Below are 21,012 nucleotides of genomic sequence, written 5' to 3'. Positions count from 1 at the left end.
GAGTGTACAACTGGGGTGGCAATGGCAATATTTTTCAATTTGTGCATGGCCATCTATCTGTATGGAAGAGTGGCACTGCTCATGGAAGTCACTTTTGATCGCCATTGGCTAATATAATCGGCTCGAAAAAATGGCTCCTCTAGAGATGGGTCGAAAAGTGCGTGGTTTGGACCGGTGCGTGTTCCAACTCTGGTCATATTCTCAGATTCTACGTCAAGAAACGATTCGCAGATTAATTACAGGCAGAGGGTAGTTGGGGCGTCACATACCCAAATTATTTTATTTTAGTAAGGTTTTACATTAGAAGCATCGTTTTATTTCGCTCCAAATATGTTTTTTGACACCTGGCCCGCTCATTAAGGCCTCAGCACGTTCTTTTTGAATTCACCATGGATATTCCCTTTGGGATGGTAGTTGCAGACTACAAAATATCTATAAAGATGCCCCTCTCGGGCACGACTTTTAGCACACCCAAGAGTTTTGCTCGACTTCCAAATAACTTGAGTGAAGTGAGAAGTCTGCCTGCTGTAGCGCGGGTGGTTGTAGTCGTAGTGCTTCTTTTCCTCGTACCATAATTTGATTGCACTTTTAGCTGTAAAGAAATCATTGTAATATCCATATACTTTTACAGGTTTATAGTAAACGTCGTGTTGTATCAAGATTATATCAAGTTGCGTATATGCTAAGTGTAACCTGGCCTACTTCACTTTAAGCCAATAACAGGAATAAAAGGAAAGTGTATCCATTTCTCGGACTCGCAAAAGTTCTTTGATCTTAAATCTTTTAAGACATATATTATTAGTATTTCTTAGGAAGCATGTTGATTGTCATTTTACTGATTCTTGTAATTATGCCATCGCCTTAAAATACAAGTGTAGTTATTTAAATAGTCTCGATATTATTAGCACTCTCATATTTCACCGAGATCTTCCAGAGACGATTAGACGCCGCGATGGACAGCAATCGTTAGATTTAAAAAAAATAAAAAAAATTGCCTATGCATGAGCTACCAGTATACGGAACACAGTTGCTCTAAAAGCATTAAACCAGAAGTGACTATCTTCCGAAACGGATTGTAAAAAACATTCTATGAATGATAAATATTTAACAAACACGTCTGCGATAATCGTAAGCTTGTTTTGTCAAAACACTAAAGTGATATTCTACTCAATGCAAAAATATTAATGTTTATGCGGGACGCCCATGTCACAAAACGAATTTTCATGAAAAACAAAGTTGGCGCAATATCTAAGCCTTGAGGGGAAATTTAAGTTAGGAGCCACTCGGAAACGTGCTTCACTTTTGTGGTAAACGCTTCAAAACGCGTAGAAACGTGCTTCAGATTCCGCTTCTAACTATTAATGTTTCTCGCGACAATAAACTATACTAATAATGAATTCCACTGGTAGATCCGGAGCGCTTTTCAAAATCCGGGAGGGAGGCAAAATTCCGCTCCGTAGGACCCGCTCCCAATCGACGAGCGGAAGATGGACTCGCATTTTTAGAGCGACCCACCGATTCGCCCGAGGCGGTCGGCCATTCAAAATGACCGCTGCTCGAACGTGACAAGCCGACCAACCTCTCAGCCGACTGAACTTAGCAACGATGTCACAACTGTCACTGTTCACCTGCTGAAACAACACGTGACTCAGGCCGGGCGAAAATGTCCGTACCGTGGAGCCCGTGTCACAAATAACGAAAAAGACGTCCGCATTCGCCACCGTTCCACACATTTCGGCCGCCTCGAAGCGGCGGGACACGCACAGCGATCGCCATTGCTGTGCGGACTCCAGATTGCTGTGCCAGCAATCTGGAGTTCAGATTGCTGGCAAGACTTCAATAAACGCAAAGAGGTAACAAATAAATCACTTTCACGGTCGCTGCCTAATCTGTTCTTGCTTTATTGCACAAGGAAACCGCGGCGACATGCAGTGTAAAAAGGTAAACAATCATTGGCTGCAAAATGAACAGGCCTAACATTGCGTCTGCCCCGGGATTTTCTGTCACTCTTTTTCTCGTACTTCCACTCACGATCACAGATGTCGGCGCTTACGAGTTACCACGCTCAAATCCCGGATGTTTATTCCTCATCTACGCGAGGTAGAAGCGTTCGAGCCGTCACAATCCCGCGTAAACAACCGATGCATCCGAAAAGATCGAACTCGGCAACCCGACCGGTTCGGCGACCTCGCCAACCTCGCCGCGCATGCGCACTGTCGAGTTAAAGGAAATGACGTACGCGCTTCTGTCAACTTCCTTCAGGACCTACGGGAATTCACGGTGTGGTTGCAGCACAATTCGGCCGCTCGAAGGAGCAAGCGGTGCCAGAGATCTAAGAACGGAAAATGACTAGCTCGAGCTAGATCTGCGAGTGGAATATTCGCGCACTAAATGGGAGAGCTTTTGGAGCGCTCGAGATCTGCAAGTGGACTTCACCATAAGAGAATCTTTGTATAAAGGGAGAAGGTGAGAAACTTGTCTACATGACATACTTATCTAGGCACAGATAAATTTTATTTTATTTTATTTATTTATTAATTTATTTATTAACCCTCAAGGCCCCGAAGGGTATTACAGAGGAGAGGGGGGGGGGGGGGAGTTAGGTGACAAGGGTACAGTTGTTCATTCATAAAATATAATACAGTAATTAATGCACGCTTGCTCAGACACTTGAAAAATATTTACACAATGTTATAACAGTAATACCTACTAGGAAATGGTTAATCAAAATTAACAAACAAGGCATTTTTAAAATCAATAATATTGGTTATGGAGGCTATGTCAGCGGAAAGGCGATTCCAATTAGGGCTAGTGCGAGGAACAAAGGAGTTATAATAAGTGTTAGTTTTGTCATCCATGTTGATTTATTATAAATAATTATTTTAACTTTTGTTTAATAATAAATAAATATTTAGTAATTTGTAAGTTTATGGGGTAATGGCTCTAAGATTGCAAGCGCCTGGACATACTTCTAAATTTCGAACACGAAACGTTTTGCTACGACATTAAATTTAAGAAACATCTGTAAAAAAGCTTGAATTTGGGCTAGTTTGGACATATTGGAGCAAAAAAACCCAATGTAAAAATCACTCGTGCTTATGCATTATTGCGCTGCTTCCAACAAACAGCAACAAAAACAACAATGACTAACAATAGCAACTTAATTGTTCTTGTGTATTTTGTGACGTTTATTTTTCTTAATAAAAAACGACTGTATTCGAGATATTTTTCGGGCTTTGAGGATTAAGGAAGATTATCCTGTAAAAAAATCGGATTGTTTACATTAAAAAAGAGGAAGATTTGGACTAAACATTCCAATAAAACGGGCATGTTATTCGTTTCTTTTATTTACGACTAAATTTAGATGATTCGTCATTCAAAACCGTACATATTTTTTGTTGTTTAGGAATCCTATATTTTACATCAAAAATTTAAAAGCGTCACAAGGAAATTCAGCAAAATATCAATATTATGAATGAGAAATGCAATGTGAGAAAATGCATCATCTAGAATTTTTCTGGCATGCTAAACATAACTAAATACCTCTTCGCCCTTCATACACGCATATCTTTATATACTTCGATCTTTTATAATGGTTATGCACAGAGTTGCGTCTAAGATACAGCCGATCGACGATGACGAAGAAAAAGCATAACCCAAGCACGAGACCAGCCGAATTCTGCGTACGCCGCAACTCGCGGCATGCATATACTTTTATTATATCACTACTAATGTTCTAGAGGTAACGTATCCGAGTCATTAATGATCCGGAACTTAGACACCCACACGATTCTTGCTTAGGCTCACTGGGAACGGTTTCCGGAGTGACGCATCTAATTTTCCTATTGGTTGTCGTGACGACGGGGGTTGGGGATGTCTCTTTTATTTACAGATGTGTTTTAAAAATTCAGCGAAAGCTACACTGGTGCGGTTTGATGAGGTGAGTTATTCAGCCAGGGGGGCATAAAAGGGAGTCGTCCAGTTAGTTAAAATAAGTTATGTATATTTTTAGTTAGTGGCACTAAATATATACTTTCAATTAGAAACTTGCTGAGCTTAATCGAAAGCCACTAAATCAATCAGTTTTAGGGAATTCGGAAAACACGGAAAGCTTGCAGGAGCGCTTAATTTAGCACTCATGCAGCAGGAGCAAGGCTCCTGGTGCGATAACGGACAGTGCCGTTTTTTTCGACCCTTATCACCCACGTTTTCTCACTGCCAGCCTATTGCCTGTTGCACGACTGGTAACTTTAGCGAATTTCTGCTCTTGCCGCGTCTTCACTTTTTTAAAAAGTATACTCATTGAATGGTTTTCGATCATGCTTTTTTAGTTTTTTAGTGCAACCGGATGTTTTTATTTCCCCCAATTAAAAACTTAACTAAAATAGTGAATTTATTTCACATATCGTAACGATTAGCCCCCTCTATTATGCCCCCTTTTAGTATATCAACTGCACAAACCGCATTACTGAAGCTTTCAATAATTTTTTAAAACAAATCTGTAAAGCCTTAAATGGGTACTCCTGCCGTTTCTTGACCTAAAAAAACAAATTGCATTTTTTGGCTACGCGGACTTTAGTCTTCAGGGTGTGTTATTTATTTTCTCGAAAATCAAAGTAGCAATTGATAAAACCGTAAATGAAGATGATGCCGAAACCAGCATTCCACTTCCCGCGCGCTCGCCAGTTGTGTGACGTTACAAATGGTCCAGACTTTCAAGTCGTGCAGGTAGTCTAAAACCGAGTATGTCAAATGTTTTTTTTGTTTCTTTTTGCATGCTTTTCAGTGAATTAGCTACCAACCATTCTTTGCGCACCATCAAGCGTCTTGCAATCAGTTGTAAACATGGCTTACTGCCCACATTGTACCATTTCTGTCGTCACACTTCAATGTTGCCATCCCGGCTTGAGAAACAGGATAAAAACGAAATTGCAAAAATTCCATAACTTTGTGCAATGTTTTTTTTTTTTTTTTTTTTCACAGAATACTTGAGGAACTTGTACAGTCTGGTCTATCGGTGCGTTGAGCCAATTTAAAGGCAAATTAGCGACCATAAATCATAAAACTCAAATGAACAAGACACATAATCTTGCCGCCTTGTTAATCAGCATTAAGCATTGCTTTTAGAACGTGCAAAATTCCTGGGGAAAAATGGCGCTGGCTCTTCGCTGTTGCCAGAATCTTACTTTTTTAATTGCTGTGATATGGGAGACCCTCAATGGACTTATTCCAAAACCGAGGCGCCCCATCGCGGCAAGATACCACGCAGTGCACTCTGGGAACTAGTTGGCCACTCAGTTTTGGTTTCGACTGAGCAGCTTCATCTCATGCTATCACGCCGCGACCGAAAGCGGTGCTTGCGTTTTAGATTATCTGACTTTTCATGAACGTACAATACACTCATTCTCGAGCGATACGAAACGAAGACCGGGGAACTTTCCTTGGTTCCCGAAACACCGGATATAATGAGTGCGTATGCAAACGTAGTAAGACGTGGCTTAGTCACCTCACCCCACGAGTGCATCTTTCAGTTCAATTTCCATAATCCTGTCTACTACCAGTAAACTACAACTGAAATTTTGTTATTTGGTGCCTCACACGTGTTTTGCTTGCCAAACGTCTGCTTCTTGTTACTTCATTGGGCGAAAAATAAGCTGCATCGTCACAGGAGTATCAAAGTTGAGCCCAGGGTTGACGCATGAACTTTTAAGGAAACGCAACATATTCGACCTCACTACAGCAAAAAAAGTTAGTATGATGCCTTCCTTCGTGTCATCATATATCTCCCACTCAAATCTTATGCTGATAGAAGATTAAGTTTTCGCAAACGCTGGGGTTAGCTTGCTACGACGGAGGCCCTAACAAGCGTCCACTACTCCTGGCTAAGCCTTTTGGACGAGCTTTTACTGACGCCTAAGATCACTGTCTGAACGGTGTGTCTAAAATTATCTCGGCATACTCAGGCGGGAAGAAAGCAAACACATAACAAATATTATGGCCATTAGCAACCGTCAAACGCGCTTTGAATAATTTCGTTCGTTTAGTCGTTTGGCGCACCGCATTGGGGTTTATGCCCGTCCGGCGAACGCTGCGACATTCTTCACACAAGTGCTCGGCTTTTGCTTTCTTAATACGGTCTGTATCTGCGAATGTGCCTATATGATTGCAAGATAACTTTATGCGCATACGCGATGTTGAATATTAGGGGAATGCAAGCGGGTGGGGACTTCACTTCGTGCTGTGCTGCGGTTCAGTGCAGATAAGATGTAAGAATTGTGTCGAGATTGAGCTTTGCAATGGCGCCTCCGTTTTACCTCGCGTGAGTCTATAGACGCACGAAACAAACTTCCTGCTCAACAACACTAATATAAAGGCGCGAGCTCGATGTATGCATATTTATTGGTTGCTACAGCTTGTTCATTCGTACACAAGCAAGATCCCTGAGCTTGGCCAGCACTGGCTCGTCCACACACCTCGATTGGAACGCTAACAGAAAGGCTCAAGTACAAAACGACTTCGCCGGGACTGGCTCATCCACATACCTCGATCGGAACGCTAACAGAAAGGCTCAAGTACAAAAATACAACAAGCATGTGTTAAGACAAGCTATACGTCTCGGGCTTGTGCTAAAGCTTCGAGGTCGGGCCATTTAGGTTAGTTTAGAAAACACAGATGACGCTCTCGGGACCAGAAAACAGGAGATAACGGCCGTCAATAGTCCACGCCCTGTATATAATTACTTGTCGACGTGTCGATCGAAACCAAAACCATGCCACCCTTCTCCCTGCCCAACTAGTTCCCGGAGCGCAACACGCGCCGTGTTGCATGCCGGGCTTTATGGAAGTAGTCTATTGACTATCGGTCTCGTAGCAGATCGGCGTAACTGCTCAAATTGTGATGTTGCTTTACACCTGCGGCTTAAATGATCTCTCACATGTATTGTACCTGTTTAGAAGCGAAACAGGGATTGGTGGAATGCTGCAGCTTTAGTGTACGAATTAATAATTAATTTTATTGGCTCTTTATGATGTTCTATGACAGGCTTTAACTTGTCCTGTGGAAGATTGTGTGTACCAGGATAATAAGGAAAATAATTTCAACGTTATGCACTCTAAATCTGCGTGTAGTGATTGGTGTCTGTATCCATTTTGTTTCACTTCTTTGTTCATAGCGACATTCTGTGACCGTAATAACGTATGTAATTATGTTTATTCGTTCAAGCATATTTTTACACGTATTATATTACTTTCCTTCAGGGATGGGCAAAATACATGCAAATATGTATCGAAATACAAATACGAAATAATTTGTCAAATATATATTTAATTACAAACCTAATTACATTTTCAAAAAAGTATTTAGGTAGAAGATACAAATACAACCCAATGAATTTGGTCTCCTCCAAATACTTTTCCAAATACATTCTTCAAAATTTGCGCCAGCGACTTCAGGGCACCTGCAACAAGTTTCTAGGCATCTCATTTTAATTTTGCATCGCACACTCGAGATTTAGTGTGCGAGGCTCTAGTAACGTAGTAGAAATATAATTTAAAAAAAAATGTAATCAGATTGGACGTAATAGGTGAAAAAAGTACAGAGCTTAAAGCAGCTTTTTTTGTCGATTACATTTTGGTATAGACCAACAAAGAACCGAGGCGACCAAGGCGCGCAGCACTAGCTAGAGAATTTTTATTGTTGCAACTCGCACCAGTTACGAAAATCTGGACGACTCGCACATTTAGAATGTTCCAGGCAAAAATATGGATAGAAATCAGGCTGGAAAGTATCACAAGTTGTCACAGGCACCTTTTTAGCCAGTCTGCCTGGGAACGTCGATTTCGTCACTATTCTTGACCTGGACTAGCACCGTAATCACAAAATCACTAAACGCTTATGCTTGATTGAGAGACACTGCATTCGGTGCAGAACGTAGTTTTCTTCCTGCTCTGGAGAGTGCCTTTAAAATAAAGCCGGAGGAGTAAAAGGAAAAAAGCCCCATGGCCGAATAAAGGATGGAGACTATACCTTACAACCACATGCATAAAAACAAGATGTTAAAAACAAGAACAAGAGGTGCACAAGAACAAGATGCCCACAAAATTGTATTTAATTACAATTGTATTTGAAATACCCACGTTTTAGTATTTAAATACACATGTCAAATGCATTACCCAGTTTGTAATTAAATACAAAGGCAAATACACAAAGTATTTAAAATACTGCCCATCCCTGCTTTTCTTTAACCTATTCACATGTAAGCACGGTTGTAGGCACCGCGCTAGGTGGCCTTAGTTGTCCTTTAGCTCCGTCAACCGAGACTGAGTGGGAATGAATAGATTATCAATGCGTAAGCACTGACTATTCCATACAGCGAATCGATGTCACCAGCTTCGAAGCCACACCAAACGGCACCTTCCCCTGTTCCAATGGAGCGGAGACGTCTGTAGCAGAAACCTGATGGATAGGCTCCCATTGGCTGGCGCGCGTCATAGTTTCAAGGAACGAGACTCCCATTGGCCCTCGCGCGGTGTAGTTTCAGGGAACGCCACCAGAGAAGCCCTCTCTATGACGGCGCAGCGCACGCAGCGGCCCGGCCCCCGGTAAGAGATGCGGGCTTGGCCGCGGAGCCCGCGAGGGCCAACTCCGGAGAGGCCGCATGGCCAACCTCAGCGCGGCGCGGCCACTTCCCATGAGCGCGTAGTCGGCCGTCGGCCGCTACCTCGGCAGTAATGAAACGTGACCGCTCACGCCACTGCGCTACAGACGAACTAAGGAAGCGGAAGAACGACATTCATGCTTTTACATTCACAACTCATAAAAGGTGCACGTTAGGTGTCCCCGAATGTTTTTTTTTTCGACAAATTAAGTTACTTTGTTATTTCTAATAAAACTTTCGTGTTTATTAATAACCAAAAAATATTACGACTAGAATACAGATAATGATCATGTCTATGTATGATGCAGATCCATCAAAGCAGCCTACAAAAACTCCTCTGCCTTTTCGTATTGTACGGGTATTTTTACCTGAAACCTTGTAAGTTTCACTGGGTATGGTGTACCAGTAAATGTTTTCTCCAAACTTTTCTCTTGAGGCCGGGCTGTGGAGAATAGGTTCGAAGAATCTTTGACGTGCGAGATGGTCTGCCCAAAGTTGCGCATTTTCGTGAAGCTTCGGGTGAAAGGACAAAATAAGAACATATATATTACATCTGGTAGGTTCACGTTCAGTCGCAGCCTGTATGCTTCTCTGCTTCGAAGAATCAATCGAACTAAAATGTCAGCTTTATAACTCTGCTGTTGTTCTTTCAATGTGTGGCCTTTAATAACTGCACACGCGTATTTGACTAGACTCTGACGGCTCTTGCTCTCATTCATTTGTAAAATAAAACGGAAGGCTCTAGTTTTCGATTCGTTTAGAGGAGAACTGAGAAAAACCTCTAACGCCAATTTTATTGTTTAAATGTTTACTTTGCTGTGACAGTACTACAGAGACAAAGCTTTATGTTCGGAAAAACGACAAACATTTCTTTTGAACGCTTACCAACTCGCTCCTAATGAATGTTCCCAAAGCTAAATGAAATGTCATTACGTCATTTTTCCCCCTAAAACCAGCGACGCTTCGCGGAAGTACGGCGTTAACCGTAACGGCTCCAAGCTCCGAGCGCGAGTAGCCCATAAAACTTGGCGAAACCGGCTTTTTCTTTTCTCCTGCGCCTACTCAAATCCCGCGACTGGGAATTAGAAAGGAAGCGGAGAGAGTAGGCGAGACCGAGAAGAGGAGAAGGAGGACAGGGTTGTTTTGGAAACAGGTGAGACCCTTCGCCTCTGTTCGTGTCGCCCAACCGGCCCTCGGATATCTTGAACGGGTAGGATGTAACGCGTTGACGACACCAAGTGGCAAAGCTCATAACGACGCCAGCCTCGCCGTAGAGTTGCCCGTGCTGGAAAAAAAAAAATGACGTCACGAATTCGGTGCATCTGTCGGATCTCCCGGGATCTATAGCGTTTTCCGATTGCTGTTCTTCGAGCGCTTGCCAAATTCGGCAGTTTAGAAAAAACGAAAAACCAGCTTTCCGTTCATAATACCAGCCCTGGGTTATCATTAGCGGATATTGCTGATCATAGCTAACATATATCTGAACATGAAAGAAACGTTTATATTTTTATTTTAATATACCTATAAATTTGATAGAAAATGTAATACGCTGACAAAGTAACTCAGAACCGGGGGAAAAATGAGAAGGTCCGTCTCGGTTTTCCTCCGCTTTTGTGTTACTATGCCAGTACTGAACGAGCTAATTCGCACTCTTGATAAGGTTTTAGTAAGCAGCTGGTCACGTACTCTTCTGCTTAATCCGAGATTCGGAACATGATGCATGTTTCGATAGTAGTTGTGCCACTGCCGGCATTCCTGCTGAAACGTGTCTCTCTGAAATAGTAAAAATTGAAGTTATCTCCATTAAACGTAATTTGATAGCGGCCCGTGTCAAACTTTTTACATAGTAGGAACACATGTTTTTGAGTTTCATTTTTAGTCAAATTGATTTTCTTTTGCGTTTATTGTTTTTTATTGATGTTGTGTTTTCCGGTGTGCATCTTCGGTACTGGACCAAAAATCGGCATTAATCGAAGGTTATCGTTTAAAAAAAAATACGGGACACGGGAATAAAATTGTCTAACCCCCAGACCATGCACATGACCCGTAAAGAAAAAAAAAGTCCCTGCAGAGATAAGAGAAGGAAACGAGTTAGTTAAGTTGTGTACTTTGCGAAGAAAAATGCAGCTTCGGGAACATTTCAAAAGTTGCTCCTTTCCGGGTTAACAAAAATAAAACGGCAAATAACAAATCTCCCCACGCGTATTTTAGGTATTGATCACTCACCTAGAATCGGGATTCTTCCGTCTTTCGTGATTTTGATAATACCTTCTGTGGGATTAATTTCTTTTTTCGGCATACACCAACACACACAAGCCAAAGGTTTAAACTTAAATCTTGCTCCTCTAACACGTAAAATTTGTGGTAATAAGAAGATTACAAAAAAGTAGCATGTTTCATAAAGCTCTGTCAATTGTAAACGTTTATCTAGTTTTGTTTTGCGTGTGTCGAATCAAGAGGTCGGCCTGTACTGTACTAAATAAAATGTCATATAACTAGTTCATAATTAGAGCCCTGGATATCCGATAATTATCTGCGGATTACTGCTGATTATCGGCGGATATCCACAGTCAACTGGCGAATGCGGATAAAAATTATTAGCATTTGGCGACTTGCAAGTGGGATGCAAATGCCAGGCGCTGCAGTTGCGAATCGGTTGCGAAAGTCCGCGGGTCTGGATCTACATTTTTGCCGAGGCGGCCTATAAACGTGTGCCACCGCAGAGTGTAGATTGAATACTTGAGTGACACTTTGATTTTCGTCATCGAATATTTGACGGGAGCATCTTATTCTCTCTAAAATATAAAGTGCCAATCGGGGATAAAATGGTTCTTGACGCCAAGAAAGACCTGCTCCTCAACGAACATCGCTTTCGAGCTCTATCTTGCTAAAAAATGCTGTTCGTAGAAAAGTAAAGAATACAGAGGCATCGATCATCTCTGAAAAGCGTGTTTTGTTTGGCAGAAAGCAAAAATGTAAAAACGCCCTTCGTGCAAAGACATCGAAAAGAAATTAGAAACCCCGTTCCCCACTCGTCCCCCTCCTCCAAGCGTTCTGGTCTGCAGTGCCGTTTGGACTTCTCGCTCAAATGGGATGTTGAGACTAGGCGGAACAAAAAGTTAGTAATGTTTTTTTATCTAATTTTAAGCAGTGTGGCCCAATTGTTGCAGTTCCGTTAGAAAAAAAAGCAAAACAAACCGCGTCAACGAAGTAGAGGAAGAGAGCTTCAAGACCACAAGTAGTGCCCTGCATTAGTCAAGTTGTCGAGCACTCTATCGACTTCTTGCCAAATTATGTAAGCACCAGCGAGAATGCTGGAATGGTCGGCCTACGCGCCGCACGTGGTGGCTTGTGCAACAGTAACTGTTCTAAACAATATTCGAGAGCAAATGTCATAGTGCACGCGCGTTCGTCAAAGCCCTGTTTTGATTAATCACTTTGAATCTTTTATGCGAGGAAGGCGAGCGCGTTCGCCGGGTAAAGATCAGCACCGACATTTATTTTAGGAACATTACCAACAGTTTAGCTAGACTAAATCATTCTAAAGCATTGCAGTTGTACATGGCAAAAATCGATGTTTCAAGTATTCTCTTTTTGCAAATACAATCAACGACTCAAAGAAGCTTCCCGAGAAATTTGTAAATTGCAACGATATTTTAATGTTTGAGGATGCTGTTAGACTTGTTTACTAAGTTTAAAACCTAAGCATATCGCCTTGGTGTTATTTTCTCTCCTTTCCCTTCCTGCGAACTTACATATGTATATATCGCGTGATATTTTGAATGGAGTATTGTAGTTGTGTCTTTATATATTGCATTCTTTGTTATCAGTTTGAATGTACACAGCACGTGTCTTCATTCATTGTTGAACTTTGTTGTCAGTAAATTCATAATGTTATATTGAATATAACTTTTTTACGTGCTTTTAATTTCCTTTTATTTTCCTTTTCATTTGTGCTTTGCACGCGTCTTTTATCCAATTTCGTAAATACGAAATTGTTCAAAGTTTTTATTGGAGGTATAAACTGTTTCGTTCTGTTAACTTTTGTTCCTCCCTGCCACGGCCCACGGGCCAGCTCTGTGTATAAATCAATAAATAAATCTACATTCCGAGAATTCTTCTTGATGCTTGGGTAATTTAGCAATATGTATATTTGATGGTCGCGTGGAAAACATGACTTCTGAAGCACCTAAAGCAAAAAAGTAGGGGCTCGAAGCTTCTGCAGGCACTTAAGGATACATGCTCACGGCTCCTTAAAAAAAACAGCAAGTGCAAAGTTTGCACAAGGTTACTGTGTTTATACACCCCAAACTAAAAGTGTTTGTCTGCTCGAAGACTCAGATTGGCACTCCGTACACAGTATGTCAGAAAGATGATCGCGGCTGCCAAAGACCGTCGAGTGAAAAAGGAAGGTGAAGTCAAAGGTGCCGATGATATCTCTGCTTCAGAACCACTTCAGAAAAAGAAACAAATCCGATAGACGCCCAGGGGTATTCTATCTGATCTAATGGGCGCGGTAAGTGATGTAGCAGACATGGCAAGTGATGAAGTCGATAAATACATCGACCACATGTGGATTTGGGAGATTCAATTCGAACTTCACGAGTGTTTCGCAACTCAATCTTATAGCGCAGTTCCTGCATGCCACTCCAGCATCAAGTGTACCAGTTGAAGAATAAGACATCTCATCGGCCGGCCTTGTGATTCAAGACAGGCGAACCCGTCTGTATCCGTTTATCGTTGACGATATTTTGTTTCTACAGAGCAACCTCGACCAGTGAAACCTGGCCCGTGTGTACGTTAACGTTTTCTTGACTTTCCAAATTGCTGCTCTGTGCATGGTCCGGAGCATGCAGTTGCGGTTTGTGTTCAAACCTGAAACTTATAGGTGAGGCCGTTATGAAATAATGTGACATTTTCTCCGTGTACTGGGGCCTTACACGCTTATACGGGTACTTCGCTGCAATAAATAACCACATTCCCTCTCCCACTTTTATATTGTTTCACCTAAATAAAGTGACACTGTTAATTTATATACAAAGGAAATACGCGACTGCCTAATTAACTGTTACAAAACAACGAAAACAAATATTTTAGCGCATTTTCTGGACACTGCCCCAAACACTAATCGCGACCTCACGAGTGGGATCATTTTTCCATTAACGGGATGTGTACCCTCTGGGAAAATTACCGTTGATAATATAAATACGATCAAACAAATCATGATAACATATTATTTACCGTATTCTCACTCAAAAAAACAAATTATCAACGATTATCCAACGGCCTATTAACTAGATGCCTTTTTTCATTCAAGATATATTTTATAATGTAAAATGAATGTGCGGATTCTGTGTCGAATGCCGTTCCGAGTATTGCAGATGTGAATCGGATGCTAATGCAAAGTGTGCGAATGCATATCGGATGCGGATCGAATGTTTATGCAATCATTTATGAATATCGCATAGGCGATTGGGAGTGGGGATACACAATATGGCGATACGAATCGGATACGAATGATATGACTTATCCGCGCAGAGCTCGACTGAGAAGCGGTTAGAGATGGTTTCATTATGGAACATTAATAAAAAAATTGAGTTGCAAACATACTTATTTTGGGCGGGAGATGATTCCACTGTACTGCGTTTGTTTACATGTTTAAGCATAAAAAATAAGACCTCTCTAGATGAGATATTTTTAGTTCATACGGATAAATGTCTTATTCAAGCTGAGCGCGTTGATCAAGTTGAGTTAATTTTGACACTATTGGATTTGGACTATAAAATGTCTGGTTCCCCTTAATTTGACAAGGAGAAGTGAATTAGGCTTATCGCACACCATAGTAGAACAAATAGTACACACATCTTGTGTTATACCGAAGCTCATGGACTGACTTTCGTCTTGCCACACTGATGTGTGAAAGCCGCTGCGCACAGTGTCAAATATGGATATACTCCGTGAAATAAACATCTTTCTTCGTGTTCGATTAATATAGATAAACAGAATGTATCCTCCTCGTTATATCAAGAAAATAAAAATGCACACCAAAATGCACACCTAAGTTTGCAAATGAATATTGAATATTTTAATGATTTTATAAACGAGTAATGCCATTTCTGTCAAATTACGCTTGTTTCTTTGTCGTGCGATTGTCCCAATCCGATTAACTGAGTTTTCTTCTTAGGAAAAATATTAAAAGAACTCGAACTTACTTGGCTCCTCATCCGAATTTTGTGTGCCGTCGTCGGGCTCGCTGAAAAATTTAAAAAAAGCCTGATTGTCTCCTCTAGCGAAGCGTGTGAGACGCTGACTGCAATATCAGTTACTTATTAACTTCATTTAGGGGTGAGAAACAGAGCTTTTCTTAGAGTGCATGCAAAAAAAAAAAATAGAACGTAATCAGAAAAAAAGTAAGGCATAAGTTCTGAGAACTAAACGCGATCCAAAAGAACTATTTAGCAACGACACACATGTCATATAGTGTAAGGCTTCTACTTTGCCATGAACTTCGCAGAATATTTATCATACGTGCTACTACCAAAATCACGCGAAGTGGAACTTTTTCTTCACTGCTCTGAACAACTTACCTAGATACGAGAAACCACCCTTGTATGAAAAAAAGAATACCTTAATAACTGCTTATTTTTACTCTGAGACATCACTCAACGATGTTTATAGACGAAGTAAATAATGGCCAAAATTTTGGTCACATTCAACGCACCGGCGTGAACCAACTTTTGAAGTGTAAAAATAAGCGTCGGCTTTACTTGTAACATTCTAACAACCGTTATGCCGAGTCTGATAAGCTTTCAAATGCACTTCATTTGTAGGCTTGCTCGCATAACACGTACAGTTGAGCGTTACCATTTTCTGATGGGAACAAAAGTGAAGTAAATTGTTTCTTTTTCATTCTACCTTTTTTATGTTAAGCATAAGGTGTTTATCACCGCGTCTGTTGCAGTGCGGACAATAGGAAAAAAAAAACAGAATACTAATCAAACTGCGTACGTTTTCCTGAGTATACAGGTTGTATATTTTTAATGCAAAGATATCTAGAAAGGGGAGGCGGAGTGGGCGAACGTTGCACTGGTTCCAGAGTCACCATGCATTTATCAGGCACAGCGGACATTATACAATACAGTAGCCCGCAAGATAAGTCAGATAAGGAGCTCAAATTAGTTCATTAATATTTTAATGACTGATGTTACGGTTCATACAGCACTTGCCCCGTTTTATTTAAGACGTTTTAGGTAGGCTCATTGACGCCGAATACGCAGATGCTGCCACATTAGTTCATATTTCTAGGTTTTCACACTTTCACACCCTATATAGTAATTGAAAGGGAAACCAGAAGGATTTATTTTAATTACCGCTCGGGAAATCGTACCTGCAATATAGATATAAAAAATTATATGCTACAAAATAAGCAACGCTTAGAGTATCGGCTCCTCATTCCCCAATAATCTTGTGGAAGCCGCCAGTTTGCTGCATTGGCAGAGCGGACGCAATCGTTGTTGGTTACGATTGAAAAAAAGCGACTTCCTGAGCTTCAGATGAGGCGTCAAGAAGCTCAGTTCTTCTCTGTCGCAAACTGTTTTAACAATTCTGGAGGTCAGAAAACCGGTTAGTTCGAATTGAAATAAAATAATTGTTAGGGTAGTTGGAAACAATAAATGTTTGCACCAAGGTGACCTAAACGTCGTTATTCTAAAGCGCAGGTTAATTAGAGGATTCAGACAATACCTGCCTGCCTAGAAGACAAAGCTTACCCCCCCCCCCCCCCTCCCAAACGTCATGGACAGCGGATCCGTGCAGCGCCACCTACTGTGCGTCGGTATCAGCGCCAGCGCATGTTGCCACATCTGACAACGAGACCGACGCCAGCAATCCGAGTTTTCAAGACGGACGTCGTCGAGCTTCAGGTTTTAGCCGCACGGGGCGGGTCATGAATCTACTAACAACGACGTCAGGCAAGCGCCTAGTCTTGTAGGGGGTATTTTTTGATATATATAATAACAAAAACACGCGATTGTGTCAAAAAAAAGCAAGATACGCAGTCACTATCTTACGGCTATTCTTCTGTGTATGTCTGGTCGCACGTGGGTGTGTGCCTGTTCTTTGCGAGATTCACGTTTCAAGAGTGCACAGTGCTCACAAATTGCATTAATTGGTATCGCGTAAGCTCACAACGTTCCGGTCTCCAGCTGCTCATTCGAAAAACTTATATTCACAATATGGAGCTTACCACGTATACAAACGTTTAACGTGTTCGTGCTTCTAACTCGCGCGGGAAAGATGTACTTCGACAGAACTTATATCGAATTTAATCACTTAAACATTGATATATACCTAATATTTTCCTGTCATACTTAATCATGAAAGGTCATGTGCGCTGATCTAAAGATGTGAACTATTTTAAATTAAAAAAATTAAAGTTGAAAAAACAAGGAACTATCAAGACTAAGCACAAAAAACAAGAAGCGCCCAGTAGAAAAATAACATTGGGGGACACCATTTGCTGCACAGCTTAAAATGTGATTTTGAAGCGGCGTTAACTTCTTCAAAAACAATTTTCAAATACGAAATTAGGTCGATAAGGATATCAACCAGCGCCAAAAAAAAAAAAAAAAAAGATGCCGGAGACCGAGACATAAAACTTGTTAAATTTTGATACTCACTTACAGTAGACTCAATACGGATTTATGTTTATATTTCATTACACACACCGCTTCCAAAACCCTCGTGTCGCACATGTTTTACCGCAAAATCGTTGTAATAGATCAAAATATTTGTCGGAGTCTTCTTCTTTCAATGTAACAGTGACGAAACTAAATGCTGGTTTTTGTCCTTGCTCTGGCATGTCTAAAATGTCAGAAACTGGCCTCATATCTCATGTGCTATACTTATCAATAGATCAATCCTATAGGCAGCAAATGACATTTCAATTAAACATGGATCCTTGGCACATGCAGTCTATCTCATAGCATACTCCTCAATGAGTGGAACAAAATCCGATGTGTCCTCCACGCAGCGGTATTTGCTAGTTACTATTCTTATCTAGTACGGCTGTACAACAGGAGCGACGGCTTTTGCATAACCAGAGAAAAGGTTCCTATTAATATTTATGTAGAATGTTTTGTGAACTCAGATTCAATTAGTAATCGTCTTTCTCAAAAAGCGATGCCCATCAATACAAGGACGATAGGTTGACAGTGTTGACATGCACATGATAATGGATGGGAACCTCCTTAACCAAGCTATAACACAACCTCAAAGTTTCACTCACACTTGGCGGTGACTACGGTGACCACGAATGTAGAGATAAGAACGAAACCACTTATCTTCATTTTGATATAGTTTATCAAAGCCTGGTGAAACAATTATTTGCCTGTTAAGTAACTTTTCGCGACTTTATATACACCCCAAATATATCGGCAGTTTTTCCACCATTGTTTTCTTGTTTCTGTGAAACCATTGTTTTTTGTAGCGTTATTTATGTTCTCCGCCCACCCCGCTTGGACCTCGAAAGGTCCGCAGTATGCACTAAATAAATAAATAAAGTGAATTACGAACACTTACATTTTAAAGCATAATACCAAACTGTAACTTTTATCCTTTATAGGGCAGGCGAATGTACTTTAAAACGTAGTATGTGCACCAAACACGGTTAAGCCATTTCTACACCTCAATTATGTAACCTTCTATACAAACCTGGTTCATTGAAAATGTCAAATAATGTTTACGTTTTTATGATAAGGGTAAACATTGCTCCTAGCAAGAATTGGCGCAAATATCAAAATCAATATGTTAGCAGCATTGTTGTTTACAGCTTCACTTTTTGTTGAGCTAGAGTATTTTATTGGGTCATACGTTTCTGTTAACAGATATGCGCCATGTTTATAAATAGGATAGCAAAAATTAATATGCCGATTCACGTGTATATTTACTCAATGTGTTCACCTCTATTAGCGGGCTTCGATGAGTACCCCGCTCATAGAGGTGAGCGGGGTACTGACCTGATCACTTGTAACGAATAACAAATGATGAGGCGGTGACTAACTACAGAAACCGAGCGTTTAATGGGGCGAACTGGTGCTCGATACAAAATGGAAGAAGGTTAGCGTCGCAGGCGTCGATGTCGGCGAAACGGCAGGATCGAGCGCCGGGGCGAGACTGACCGCGGCTCCCCACGCGGAGCCGCCTATGTACATGCGTGGGCTTCTGGAACAATCGGTTTAGAACGTTCTGCGCGTAGAGGATTCGAACCTCAAATACACGAGAATGTTCTCGAATTCACACGAACGCGACATTTCCAGAAATAACACAAGGGCGCATCCGCTCCCAGGCATCGAACCTTGAGGCTTTTGCAAGGACACAAGGACGACAACCACTCGGCTACGGGCGTGCTTGATCGGCGACGCGCGTGGCAAGGTTAGCTGCATTGTTGGTGAGAGTTTCGCATTCTGTTGAGCTGGAGTATTCTATTGGGTCACTAGTTAATCTTATGACATATCCGCCATTTTTATAAATGAGATACAAAATATCCATATGCGATCCACTTGTGTATTTACTCATTGCGCTCACCTCTATGAGAGAGCTTCGGTCAGTTCTCGCGCTGTTGCAGTTCGTAGTTTTTTTACCCTTCATATTTCTACAGTGGTAGTGATAAACCATACATTTAAACTTGCACTCGACAAAACATTGTTGAATCAGTTATTTAATTAGAACAACTATTGCGAATTTTTTGTCGGTATATAGCGCTTTTGCAAAACAAAACGTGATTTATCAGAAGAAATGTCTCCCTTCTTCTTTAGTGGTTCAAAATAAAACATTATGAGTATTAGAATAATACTTCTGGATTAATTTGGTTTACCCCCTTAAGACGCAAAGTAAAATCGCACTACCACTCCTGATGGGTGTGGCCTAGCTATATATGACTTTATAATCAAAATGTTTAAGCCCCATCCCTTCTGTCCCGTAGCTACTGTGTAAGAAGAGTGATTCTTTGTTGTTAATTTAATCAAACAAGATGTCAATAACTTTCAAATTATTTTCCAGCGCTAGGCGGACACATTCCCAAAAGTATTCGGGGATACAAAAAATGAAAGACGTTTACAAATTTCTGTAACGCGAAAGTAGCGACAGCTCTTGAGCAGGAGGAGAGGAGGGTACGGAGGAGAGCGTACGCCCCTCGTCCTCCACAGTACCCTAGCTCCTCCTCACCTCCTCCTCGAATTCTCCTCCCGTCCTCCTCTCCTCCTCCTCTCTCCTCCTTTTTTCCGCATCTTCCTCCCCTCATTAGTTACTCCACCTCCTCCTTTCCTACTACTCCTCCTTTCCTCCTACTCCTCTCCTCCTCATTTCCTCCTCTCCTAGCCTCCTCCTCTGTACCCTGCGCTCCTCCCGCAGTTTCCCCGCTAAATTTTGCTGGAAAATTAAGGCCACGTGACCTCATCACCAATTCAGTTTCCAACACCAATTCAGATTGGTGTTGAGGTTACGTGACGTCAATTGCCCCACTAAATCTAGCGGAGAAACTAAATTTGATCATGGGTGACGCGAGACGAAGTAATGCGAAGTCATTTTCGCCTTTAAACTTAGCGGGAAAATTGACGTCACGTGACTTCAACACCAATTCAATTTCCCGCTAAATTTAACGAGACAGTTACGCCTATACGAGGAAACGGGCGCCTAAGAGCTGCGCTCTAATACTGAGGTACCCATATTTTAAGGTAAACATACGGATACTGAAATGCATTTTTATTGAATAGAGTATCCTTGAGATACCTCTGCGGAAACAGCAGAAATAGATCTCAAAATACAGATAGGGGCAGTCCAGCGGAGCGGAGTGCTTGGAGCGGGTCTAACATCACCGTTTTTGACTCTCATCTGGGTACAAGCCTTCGCTTGACCTTTTGTTAGCACCTGACTCTCCGCTGGAATGCCTATTCCTGCTGTGAATCATGCCCTTGTATGGAAACCAAAGCGATTGCTTATTGTGTTAAAAAGAAGTGACACCAGATACCCGAGCGTTAGAATGTGCGGAATGCAAACATTTCTATCACACTGGGAAGTGTTCGGGTATCAGCAAAACCAAACACAAAAGCATGACGACCGCTGATTCGTTGCCTTGACGATGTACAACTTGTAAAATACATGACCAGCGACAATTACCACAAGCCAATAATGAGGCAACAGAGGTAGCCTACAAAACCGAAAATCAAAGGCAAACAGCTGTGTTAACACAACTACAAGAAACAAGCAGAAAACTGACAGGAGGTCTTGAGCAAACCGGATGAAATTAAAATAAGGATAAATGTGCAGTCAACAAAGAACCCTACAATGATACAGAAACT

At 41.4% G+C, this 21,012-nt stretch overlaps 1 protein-coding gene across 1 annotated transcript; it reads right to left on the bottom strand.

Moving 5' to 3' along the window:
• Positions 1-356: 356 nt before the first annotated feature.
• LOC115330653 (Golgi-associated plant pathogenesis-related protein 1-like) lies at positions 357-18,003 on the bottom strand. The gene is made up of 5 exons (XM_029992525.2): positions 17,943-18,003; positions 14,869-14,909; positions 10,343-10,429; positions 9,025-9,169; positions 357-592 (listed from the first exon to the last, which is right to left on the bottom strand). Exons 1-5 carry the CDS (start codon positions 18,001-18,003, stop codon positions 357-359), a joined length of 570 nt encoding a protein of 189 aa, XP_029848385.2.
• Positions 18,004-21,012: the final 3,009 nt, after the last annotated feature.

This window comes from Ixodes scapularis, unplaced genomic scaffold (assembly GCF_016920785.2).
Source record: "Ixodes scapularis isolate PalLabHiFi unplaced genomic scaffold, ASM1692078v2 ptg000460l_1___fragment_5__unscaffolded, whole genome shotgun sequence".
In the NCBI taxonomy this organism is placed as follows: domain Eukaryota; kingdom Metazoa; phylum Arthropoda; class Arachnida; order Ixodida; family Ixodidae; genus Ixodes; species Ixodes scapularis.
Note: the sequence above shows the minus strand (reverse complement) of the source record. Positions and strands in the feature narration are given on the sequence as shown.

Coding starts and splice junctions, on each gene's coding strand:
- LOC115330653 (XM_029992525.2), bottom strand. CDS start 18,003: ATGAAGATAAGTGGTTTCGTTCTTATCTCTACATTCGTGGTCACCGTA. Junction 14,910..17,942: donor CACCGTAGTCACCGCCAAGT/GTGAGTGAAACT, acceptor TAAATTTTTCAG/CGAGCCCGACGACGGCACAC. Junction 593..9,024: donor TGAAACTTACAAGGTTTCAG/GTAAAAATACCC, acceptor ATTTCTTTACAG/CTAAAAGTGCAATCAAATTA.